The 12,274-nt window shown below is 44.3% G+C and overlaps 1 protein-coding gene across 1 annotated transcript in view; it reads left to right on the top strand.

Moving 5' to 3' along the window:
- LOC8038710 (abscission/NoCut checkpoint regulator) overlaps positions 1-11,258 on the top strand; it is a 33,923-nt gene extending 22,665 nt beyond the window's left edge. Inside the window, 5 exon segments of the mRNA XM_029988276.4 lie at positions 2,780-2,853; positions 4,461-4,529; positions 8,787-8,893; positions 10,875-10,918; positions 10,921-11,258. Coding sequence (XP_029844136.2) covers positions 2,780-2,853; positions 4,461-4,529; positions 8,787-8,893; positions 10,875-10,918; positions 10,921-10,955 — 329 coding nt within the window. The 3' untranslated portion in view covers positions 10,956-11,258.
- The last annotated feature ends 1,016 nt before the right edge of the window (positions 11,259-12,274 follow it).

Raw genomic sequence — 12,274 nt, 5'->3', positions numbered from 1 at the left:
ATTGGGTTGCCTTTCGAACACCATAGTGAATCGCCTGGCAAAAGATATTTAAAAAATTTGGGGGGATTTTAATGTCTTTAAAGCCCGACACGCAAAAATAAATTCTTCCTGGCAAAAGATTTTTCTCCTTTCCTTCGTTCCCCCTTCAAATTTTCTTCTCACTTATTTACGTCCTCCTTGCATGCTAATCGTCTAAGCGGCTTACAACCTCCCGAACCTGAACAACAGGGATTAGTAACACTGGCAAGGAATGAGCACCGAAAGGGGCTGTTGCTATCGTTTAGATTCCTGGATCGCTCTTCGGGCCATTCTGTGACGGGCTCACGAGTATCTTTTCGGGAAGGACCACATGCACCTTTCATTCCCTAGCTGACAGTATGGTGGAAGCTGCATGCTCATGGGACCAGTCCTATGTCTATCTTTAGCCATATGATTACACCTCCATCCGTAGACACGTGCAGGGAGCAGGGTCATGTGATAAAAGGGAGGCTTTTCATTGGTCCGGAAGGCACGTAACTCCCACAGCACTGTTAGTCCAAGGGTCAACAAAGATATTTATTCTTTTTTTTATTTTTTATTATAGTGTTTGTGGCGTTAAACCACTAAGCGTGTATTCTTTTTCTTTTTTCTTTTTTTTTTATTATGCGCTAAGCTAAGCTCTGGCAACTCTATGTATGTTCACGTGACACAGATATGTCACACGACGATTTACAGTCACATGTCATCGTAAGCCGTTTGTCTGCTTATTAAAAGATTGTGTGAGGATACCGAGGTGTCTCGGAAAGGCACAGCAGAGCTTCCCTTGCACATAGCGAATCATCTTCATTTTCGGCATTTGCTTTTTTTTTGGAAGAGGTTTGAACATTGTCGCGCCAATTTCGGCCGGGAACGCTAGGCCGATGCTCCGCCGCAGTCTCCTCCTCTGATGTGTGTTCTTTTAGGGCGTCGTCCCGCATTCCTATCTTCGAGAAGAACATAGAATAAAGGCTCGAAGACCTCGACATTTGTTGTACCGAAAACAGCCTTATTTTTGCAGTTACGTAATTTTGTGGATTTCACCAAGTATGAATTTCGGGAATATTTAGTGGGCATTTCACGATTGAAAACGGTTCTCTATGTACTGGTTGTGATGGAGTAATGTATTTGTGCGATCAATTTTTCTCAATATCTTTAAATCGTGAAGTTTGTCCAAAATAGTTATTCGCAAAAATTAGTCTGCTCTAGTATTTGATGCGGCTGCTGAAACAGTAACAAACCATAATTCGTTCTCTAATAAAAAATAAAAAATAAAACTGCAAGATATTAACAATAGAAAGCCTCTGAAAGAAAAATAAGTTATCGTTGGGAAAAAAAGCTGTCGTCAATGTTCTCTTGTTGGTAAAATGCTTTCTAGACGGTTATTGAAACGAACGAACCACGTGAGGAACCCAACGGGGCAAGCAGATGCCAGCATGCGAGAAGAATGGCAGCTTGGCTTTCTTCAGCTTAGTTTATACTCTGTAAAAGCCAAAGCTTACGGTGCAGTGGGAGCTACAGGCCGGCTGGACCATTCAACCGTTTCCTCTCGTCGCCTAACCTCGCCCTCTGCGCATAGGTACGTGCGGGGTTGTAACCATGTGGGGAAAGGAAAGCGTACAACCGGTCCAACGAGCACGTAGCATCCATGGCGCTGTCGGTACTCAAAGCCTGACGGTCAAAGTGAAGGCTAGCGTCAAGAAGGGGGGAGTGGGGAAGAAAGAAGGTGCGGTGTCTGCATTGCTTTGTGCGATTGCTTATTGGCCGCCAGTGAAGGTTCGTTTTCTTCTTAGGATTGCGTCAGGGACCCGATGACTAGGAACGCCGATCGTGTGCGGATGTTGATGGTCAAAAAACATGACTGAGAGGACTCCATTAGTGAGAGAGAAATAAAAAGAAACGTCTATTTACAATACAGATTGAAAGGTGGCCCGACCGACGTTCTTCCCGGCCCTCGCGCGTCTCCCTTCTTCTTCCTTCTGGTCGAGCCACAGCCGCGCCGCTCACTTTAAAGTCATTACTCAGAGAAAAGGAAGACAAAACCGAAGCTACAGCCACTGTACCGAAACCCTGCGCATGTCGCGCCTCTGGATTTGTGGCCGTCATTTACGTTGACCTTCACACCGCCATCTTTCTAACTTTTATTGGCAACGTAAAAACGAAGGTTCTTTCCTTCTCTCCTCTTGCGGGAAAAACGGCGAGGAGAAAATCAGGAAGAGTGGAGAGTAAGCTTCCTCCTCTTTGCTTGTTGGTCGTCCTTCAAGTGCAGTGAGGCTTTCAGAGTCCCGTGAAATAGTGGTTGCCTGAAAAGGTCGCCCGAATCATTAACTGGGATGAAAACTCTTGTGTGTCGCTGCTAGTCCCAAAGATGCACGGTAGCCAGTTTCCTCCGTTCTTCTCACGTGGTTGAAAGGTCGTTCTTTGAACTAGCTTCGACCCGTGCTCATGCACATGTTGGACCGCAGATCTGAGGTAGCTAGGGTTCCTTCAAACACAGATGCTTTATGGTGTGATTGTTTTATATGCCACTGATGTTGAGGACCCTTCCTTATTATACCTGGTTACAATATATGGCTGAAGGGACCTCATTGCTTGTTGTTTGGTACATTAGTATTTTTCCCTCTTCGAAATTGTAAAGGCCAGTATCATCTGTGTGCAGCATCATGCGCAGTGCGAGTTGCGGCAGAGAGTCAATAGCCTCGTCGTTTTAAGTACTACTCATAACTTCTGACTCTCTTTCGTTTCTGTTTTTTGCCTTTTGAAGCAACCTCGAAAGGAGCAGAAGAGGAGGGCGAAGAGTCGGATGACAGCGGGGCGGCCGCAGACATTGTTGCCCAGGTACGTCTTTCAAGTTCTCACACCTGCTGTTCTGCCTCTGCCACGATGGAGATTTTCAAATACTTAAGGGGAGTTGGAGGTTGAAGGTGGAAAATTAGGCTAATTATAAAGAGACATTGCGTAATGGCATTCAGCTACTTCAACATTATCAATCTGCAGCGATGGAATGGTTCTCACTCATTTTGGCACAGCAAAGAGTTTGCTGCACTATGAATTTTAGGGCTCGTGCGATTAAAGTAAATTTTATTTTATTATTAGCTTGCTATAAATTCACAGATATAAAATTATACAAGCTTGATCATGCTGACAAAGACTGGTAAGTGCAGAATGTGCAATAGGCCTTCCAATAAAGAAGAGAAGGGTGCAGTGCACGACTGTTTCCTCGCGTGCCGTGCCAAAGCCTTAGTTTCCGCATGATCCGGCCATCGGCCCCGGGTAGCTCGGTCGGCAGAGCAATGGGCTCACAATCTCGAGGTGGAGAGTTCAAACCCTGTCAGGGACTGAAGTCTTTTTATATGGTTCCCTATGAGCGTAACACTTTTTGGTGTTGGCTTGCCGCGGCAGCCAGCTGTTACAGTCAATTGTTGCAGAACTCCATGGAAATCGACTGATAAAACATTCAATGTTAATGGTTGTTACCTTCCTTATAAATATGGCACGATAAGCTTGTACCAACGAGCGGTTTTTGTTTCTTCTCCATACCGAAGAGCGGTTAATGGTGGATGGTACCACTTGTATAGGGATCAGTGATACACACCAACAGCAACAAGATGTGTGCAGTGTATGCGAAGGCTCGGGGCATTAATTTATTGAAAGTTCTGATAATCTCTTCAAAATTGATACAAAACCTAAACCTCAAAAACCAAATTATAAAAAAAAAGAAATGCCAGAAACACTTTTTTTTATTTTTTTTATTCGGTTGGTAGCACCTATCCATTTGCACACTTGGAGTGTATGCCACGTTTACTTTAGTAATCGCCATGATATTTGTAAAAGAGACTTGCGTTTCTACTTTCCAGCAGAGCACTCAGACAGCCAATCATTCGTATCGACAGAAGGAGCCTACCGAACGGTGCGAGAAAGATTACATCCTTGGACAGACACGTTATCTGTGCTGTGGCAATGCACGCTCTGTTATGCATGGCCAGTGCGGATAACCTTTTCTCAAAGAAATTTTTTATTCATCTCAGTATTCTTTTTGTTTCCTTACCAAGAACAGCACGCTTCGCTGTGCAGGCCTTGTGGGAAAGTAGGTGCACCGGCCTCAGTCATAAAGGTCCAACCATTACTATAGCAAATATTATACTTTCATAGAACCCCCGATAAACGAAGAGAAGGCCCTTTGATACTCGCTATAAACATTTATTTTTTGATAGTATGTTTGAAAACAAGCTAATGAGTCGTTTTCGTATCAAATATGAATTAAACATCAAGCATACTCGAATTTGATTCAAAATGTTGAATGTACCGACACATCCCACACTGGTTATCAGTAACCTTAAACAGGAAGCAGTACTTCCCCGGCATAGTCCTCGACCCGTCTCTGCAAGTGGGAACATATTAACGACACAAAAGAGTAAAAGTTTGGTTGCCTGTTGTTTGTGCAGATCCTCGAAGAGAGCAGACTGGAGGAGCTTGAGGTAGAAGAGGAGCTTGGGCTGCCAAAGCCAGGCGAGGTGAAGCCTTAAATGTACATGCCTTTCAGCCCACACATTAAATGACCATTTCCATTGCTGCATGAGACTGCCTCTTCCCTCTGTTCTTCTTTCCCCAAACCAGCACTTCTTTACCTGTGTTGCACATAGAACAAGTTGGCTGCCCCCCCCCCCCCCCCGTGTGCATGTGCATTGGCACACTGACGCTCTAGAATGCCTGTCATGGCCTGTCTTGCTCTCTCTGGGTGACAAGGTCTGAGATAGATATAGAGCGGGAACATTGACACGGCGGCAAGCTTCTACGAAAGAAGAGCGGCGACCAAAGCTTAGCGTTTTGATGCTTATACAATCTCAAAGTTCTTTCAGAAAAAAGTCTAAATTGTGGGAATATCACTGCAAACAGCACTGGCTTGCTTGTGATTCAGCGTGCTTGGAGACTGAGAAAACCTATTATGTAAAGAGTGTGGCACATCTAGCCCAAAGCACAAAAAACAATGTCTCCTATTTCTTGCACACAGCTGCAAAGTTGCCACTGAAACTGTACGAGTGTGCATGAAGAATTCGTAGTATGTACCAAACTTCGATGGTAAACATGATTGTAAACCTGAGACTAGGGCAGAAAGAGAACACAACCGAAGGTAGTAAAAGAGGAGGCCCTTTATCATGTTCATGTTCAACTTACACCAGCTTGCCTGCACTCTGACTATTTTTTCGATGGTAAAGTTTGCATTCGACGCTAACCTACACGAGTAAATGGTGACAAAGCGTCGACGTCGTGTTGGAAGTGTCGCGTGACCTAGGTGCATCATTGGTTATGTACATCACATCACAAACTGTTCTCAAGTTTTTACCTGAGAATTCCCACAATATCAACTTTACCGACAGGCACGAAGTTATGGAATGTCTGATGCACTCAAGTTTTTTTTAAGTTGACCAGCCCTATGTCAATGACTGTGCATTGGGTACTGAAAACAAATGGTCCCAACACCCTACGTAATATGACAAAGCAGACTGTCATTGTGGGCTTGTATAAGGTAGAAAGGAGGAACATAATGTGTTCCTTGTTCATTTCCATCTCTCTTCTAATAACGATATGATGCTTGCTGCATTTATGTTTTGTTTGTAGCCTTAGGAGAGTACATTGAAAACATTTCCCTTAAAGGAGCTGCGCAAAGATATTGGGTAGGAACGTTTCTCGCTTTACATTGGCTTACTGGCTCTAGTAGGACCCGAGAATAGTGAAACGCTACGCCACTGACCAAAGAGCGTCTTCGTCGCGGTAGAGTTCCAAAGATAAGAGCAACCTTTTGTTTCAGTCTCTCTTTCGCAAAACTTTATGACGGAGCTGTGGGGACAATCCAGCAATCTGATCCACAGGAATGTGTCGTCAATCTTCAAATCTCCGCTGTGACATTATTTAAATGCTGCTCGTACAGGGACACAAACGTTGCGTAGGCATTTGATTTTGGCTCATTACAATCAGTTCCTCAACAAGCATTCGGGTAGTGGCTCATGCCCCATCGCTGGGATGACGGGAATGGCCGAACCTTAACAATGCGTGGAACTCTGTGTGCACCCTGTGCTCTGCCAACCCCAATGCGAGGCTATGTTAAAAACGTTGGCGGCATATAATTGGCTCCAGATCACGCGGCTGCTTTTTCTGGCTGTGAGTTGAGGGAGTTAACGGCGTTTGTTTTTCTCCGATATTTTCTGCGACTGCCACTGCATAGAGAAAAAAAGCAATGAGTGTTTCATAGGTCATAAATATCAAGGAAGAATTCTAAGCTGCATTTATTGAAAGTAGAAAAATTGTTGCATTGCCCCTTTAAGGTCATCATCCTCCAGTATGAATGCATTTTATGGTATCTTCTTTTGTTAGAGAGCAATGTCATACTCTCCATTAAAGCTCGTAAACAAAAGTGTGGCACTACGGAGCACCTTGAATCCAGAACTTGAACTGCACACTATTAGCTCCAATAGCTATACACACTTCATTAGCACACTTAAGCTAACACTCCATTAGCTACTATGCACACTTGAATTGCAGGTACTGTTCAACTTTTGTCTGGCTAATGAACCATAGGCTCAAGACTGGCAGAGCCACTGGCGTCTATTGTAGCAAGCTGGATCGCAGTCGAGGCTTGTTTTGCTGAGACTGAGAAGCACAGTTGGCAGCCATCGCTTGAAACTAAAAGATACACGAGGCTCTATGGAAGAATTGGAGAAAACGGGAGTTTCATACGTTGGTAGGTTGTCCTTGACGATGAAAATTTGAGGACGTTTCCCGGAAACGGTGTTTAATATTTTGTGCTCAGATATTAAACCGACTGGACACCATTGTTTCATAAACAAATCTTTTGTGGTTAAAGTTCGGAGATTGCGACTTTGTTGGGCGAAAACTGCAAAGCAGTTCATTGAGACGTGGATTGCTGAGAGACAATGTGGGAGTCGTTTGCAATCCCAAAGTCTTTGAATCATTGGAGCTTAGCTAGCAGACAACAGGTTTGAAAATTCCACCTTATAAGAGGTGCTATCATCATGAAACTTATTGGACATTCAAGGGCAGCTGGGCTTAATTAAAGGCCCAGTTTTTAACGACAAATTTACCTTGTTTCTGCAGGTTAGTGACCTGCAACCGCAGGCCAGAATGTTGCGTGTGCAGCACTTACGTGCTCCACTATCTGAAAATAACAACCCTTGTTTCGTAGACACCTTGGTGGCTCTGAGGGAAAGCACCAGTCTACAGATACTTGGGCGGCAAGTTCGAATCCCGTCCGAGGACCCCGCAATCTGGCGGAGGCTTGTTGCAAAACAGACACCATGTATCCGAGATTTCGGTTACACTTCAGAAGATCCCCAGCTTGTCAAAATCCTCGATCCTTTGGATGTCAAAAGGAGTAATTTCTACCTTCCATCGTGTTTTTGTGGCCACAGGGCAACGAAATGTAACGGGACAGATTCACATTATTTCATATGTTTGTGCTCAATGCTTTTGGTGCGAGGACGTCTGTGACAAAATGAAACTTGAATTGTGTTTTTTTATTGGTTAGCGTGTCAATGATATGCAGCGAGAACAGCCTATGGCCAGCATAGCCTTTGGTGCTGTAGTGCATTAAATTTTTTAAACGCATTCAAATGCTTGATAAATTCTATTCAGTCGCAAAAGAGCCAACATATTGTTCGCAAAACATAATAAAATATCCCCAGTTGAATGCCGTATACAAGCGTCAATATTCCCACTTTTATGCATCGCCCAGTGTCAAGCAATGGCTTCCAGTGATGCCACTGGCTAGTTGCAGATCGACGGTCCAGCCTAGTAGAGTAGAGATCGGTGAGCAGAACACTAGAAGTATAGCCCCTTAGTACTTTGCTCAAGATTAAAAACACAATCTTCGTTGGCTTGTGGAGTGCTCAAGCTGCTATGCTACAAATGATCAGGTGCTGAAATAGTGGCAAATTGTTCTGTGCGAGAAAGTACAGGAAGCAAAATGCTGGATCTAACCAAAATGTGCCTGGCAGTTTAGAAAAGCAAATGCTGAAAACGGAAATTTTTATGTGACCAACAACCGGTGTCAGTTATGTCCAATTTTGCATCCTGAGATTAAAGAAACTTGTCGTGACATCATTTACGTGCAGGTGTGATGACCAGTGTAGAAGATGCACAGTCCAGCTCCGCAACTATGTACTGTAGCATCTAGAACAAACATTCTCTTTAACGCTGTTTTCTAAGGCTAGGGTCGTCGAATCTGCTGCAAAGAGGCGACCATTCCCATTTGGTTGTGCCTTATCAACCAAGTAACAATGTGTACCGCAGGAGATGTGGAAGAAGTTCGGGCAGAAAGCAATGAGTATTCCTTTTGAGCTCACTGGTTTCAAAATGCCACGCATGTGATGGAGCAGCAGTGCCGAAATAACTCCAGAAATTAACTTGCGGCGTTGGCTGTGCCACATGTCGGAGATGAACCGCAGAAAAATTGACTTCACGAAATTTCTCCAACTAGCTCTGAAAAGGCAGGCTGCACTGGCACTCTTGAGCATGCAGGTGACATGCACTCGTAATCCCACCACAGATTGCATTCCTCCCCCCCAATGTTGCACGTGCCCCCTCGCTCACGGCTGTCCTTTTGGAAATGACGGCGACTGGTTTTCCATATCCTCTGTAAAAATGAACATTTCTGGCACGAGCAGTGCCTATCAAGAGGTTGCCATTGTGTGTAGCAAGGTGGCATACTTTGCACCATTCGTTTGATGTTGCCTCACACGACCGCCCTGTTCCAGGGCTCGCCGGAGGACAAAGAACTTCCCTGGTGCGTCATCTGCAACAAGGATGCTGTCCTACGATGCCACGGCTGTTCGGACGACCTCTACTGTCAGTGGTGCTACAGGTTGGTTGTCCTTCAATTAATCTCAGTTTCAGGCTCGGTCCCCATCCCTGCCAGTTTTGAAGCGAATGAGCATTGTACCGGCATGCGGTTGTGTGCCTAATCACGACTGCGTGAAAATAGTAAAGACCCCGGTTCTGCAGCCACTGGTCAGGGTACACCTTTATGGCCGTTGAACCATTGCCACCATATCTCGAGGGCGGGCCGACCACACTCTTTAGAAACATTCACGATGCCGAATTTGCTTTCCTTTTAATATCGGTTGTGTGTGAATGAAGGGGAACTTCCTGATATGATTGGTATATGGAAAGATGCCTGGCATGAAACGAAGCGACAATTGTTTTCTCAGACTGAATGAAATGGCCAGGATATATTAAAATTAGACAATGTCTTGAATGCTCAGAAGGGATATTTTTAGCATCTGAATCGGGAATCGCTGACTTTTTTGCTGTGGCCGGCTGAATTGCCTCAAAGTGGGCGGAGTGGGCCACATAAAAATCCGGGAAAGGGTGGGGGGCAGCAGCAGTGGGAGCAGCGAGTTAAAAGATAAAACATACAGAAAATGTGACCTGCAAAGACAGAAAACAATTATTGATTTAGGCACACGTAAGATTTTCAAACCCCCACTTAGTAAGATTTTTTATGCTCAATATTGCTTGTCAAGATGCTAACATTTTCGTTAAAGGTACTAACTGAAAGTCAAAACATTTTGGAGGTGTCCATCTATCCTTCGCAAATGCACGTTTGACCTTATTCTTCATCCCGTGGCGCAGCAGAAACTGTGATCATTACTGCCGCAAACATCCATAGATTTAAAAAACCAATTCAAGGAGGCCAACGTGAAACTCAACAAGATTGTTCACGGCAAAGGCATACTTAACGTCTGTTTTTGTGATCAGCGAGCTCTATCTGGTAAATCTCTTGAAGTTAGCCCAGGTCCGCCTCTAATAACTTCTGCAAAATGTGTACCTACCATAGGATACCGTATATCCTCCCTTTCTACACTAAGTGCCCACCCCCAAAATATGAAGCACCTGAAAAATTATGCACAGCACATATATACATAAAACTGATGACCTCGCATGTGACCATCCCCTTTTTTATTGTGATTATCCTCAAATTTTGAGTGGGCATTTACTTGGCATTTTACGGTACGTTGTTCGAGTGTGTTTGAAAATTGGCGAACACAAATTCCAACGTCGCATACTATTTCTTAGGTTCTCTTTAGGGAAATATGTGCCTATTTCTCTTGGAAAGGTTCTCCAAAAAATAAAAGTATTTAGTTTTTTTTTTTTGGTATAGATTTTTGGTGCTGTAAAAACTCGCTTCAGCTGGAAAAGTTTTACGTCTGAAAGCCCTCAAACAACGAGCTTCTTTTTCCTTTGTAGTTTTTCGTTCCGGTGATTAAGATGATGGGAAATATCAACCATCAATGTCAAGTCGCACACCCAATCGACACGAGGGAAATTCTCCAAGGGCAAAATCCTTCCACAGAAAACAAAAAAATCGTGATCTCTTCACAAAAAAAGATAAAAAGAACCCTAAAAAACTCTTGCTTCCCTTAAGGCTGAACTGCATGTAAGATATTTTGCGAGTGACGAGACGAGCGACAGCAACAGCGACGAGAGTCAGCGATGGAGATTTTTCACGGTCGCTCGTCGTTTCGATCAGTTTTGAGATTTCTAGAAATTGTTGCTCATCGCCTTGGTCGCTTGCTGCCGTCGCTTTCATGTGGCTTGCCTTGTCGCGCGACTGACCGAGCGACAGCAAAGCGGGTCGCCGTCGCTTGTCTCGTCGCTCGCCAGATCACTTACATGCGGTTGCGGGCTGTCAGTTACCGATCCCCGGTTTAAATAGTTGGCTTCCAACCATGCCCATATATTTTCCTCAAAGAAAACAGGCAACATTCACAGCCTTAATATTTGCCCGCTTCTCTTTCTCGGAAAAGAGTTTCCCAGCAGGGTCATCTCATTTCTCGTTGCAGAGAATTTCACGACACCGAGCCGCACAGGACCAGCGCCTTCAAAAAGTGAACCTTCGAGCCTCGAGCGAGCTTATGCAGTGAAAGTCTGCACATTGAAGCAATGTTCCAAAAGAATTTTGTTGTCAGCTGTGTTTCCTGTTGTAAGGAGGAATTATTTAGAACCGAAATGCTCTACGTGCTTCCCACGCTTCACCACGCATGTTGTGTGCAGTGTTGGCAAAGGTACATAGGTCTGCTGCGGAACATGCCTTTTCTGCACAAGCATGCGCCCAAGGCAAGCATTATGTCATACCACGTGCTCATGCTTTCCGAAATGCTGTACATGTCTTGAGGGGAAGTATAACAAGCACTTCTAAAGGACGCGTTTTTATAAATATGTATTAAAGAAATTAGCAGTAAATCTTTTTGTAAAAGGTTTGGCTGTGCACTGTTCGACGGACCATTATGGAAAATTGCCAGTTCAGGAGGTTCTGGTAGGAAAAGAAGTGAGCACACGCTCGAGCGAGCGCGGGCACTCCTTTGACCAAGGAAGCTAGGTCCTGCTGGCTCCACTGGGGCTTCAGGGACTTACCTAGATTGGGCTCCCCCACAGTTCCCTTTGTGTCTATTGTGGCTATATTTTAGCCTTCGAGTTTGTTCTAAGACGCTTCTTCGCTCTCTCTCCTAATGCGCACATTGTTTCATCCTGGAAATCCCGGAACTACTTTTTCTGCCAGGTGGCACCACTTACCTCTAAAGTGGTGGATTGAGATTTTAGGCTGTTGTAGCACATGACACTGCAACGTTTTCATATTGCGTGCTTCGGTAGCCTAGATTCTTTGCTGTCTAGCATGAACCAGAAGTGTTTGCCGTGAAATCCGGCATGTCCTATTTTAATGACACTCTAGTACAAACTTCAGGTTCATGCCAGCCAGGCAGAATGAATATTTTGAAAATTGATTAGTAGATTTATTTTAGTTTGGTCATCATTGTGTCGCTTTTATGCCCCGACGTCTGCTAGGGCCAGTAACTTAATCTGAGCGGAAACGCCTGTCCACTTCAAGTGGCCTTTTGGAATTCTTTCTCTATAAGAAATGCACCTGAGAAATTGCTTGCTTTTGTACAGTAGTGGTGCTTTTTTCATATCAATGCTTTCAAAGCACCTGTTCTATATGTAAAACTACAAAGCAGCAAGAGTTGAACAACACTGTCATTGTTCTTGCCTTGTCAAGAAAAGTAAAAAAAATATTAAAGGTATACTGAGTCTCCAGCCTACTTTTTTTCTGCATACACTGCAAGCACATTTCACAATAGATAGAGAGATAGATAGACAATGAAACAGGGAATGCAGGGTTGCCTCAGTTTGAATTTTGCCTCCGACGTTTAAACACGTTTTGTTCCTCGACCAAGCATGTACAGCG

The sequence above is a fragment of the Ixodes scapularis genome, unplaced genomic scaffold, assembly GCF_016920785.2.
Source record: "Ixodes scapularis isolate PalLabHiFi unplaced genomic scaffold, ASM1692078v2 PGA_scaffold4__175_contigs__length_147842914, whole genome shotgun sequence".
NCBI lineage: Eukaryota > Metazoa > Arthropoda > Arachnida > Ixodida > Ixodidae > Ixodes > Ixodes scapularis.
Note: the sequence above shows the minus strand (reverse complement) of the source record. Positions and strands in the feature narration are given on the sequence as shown.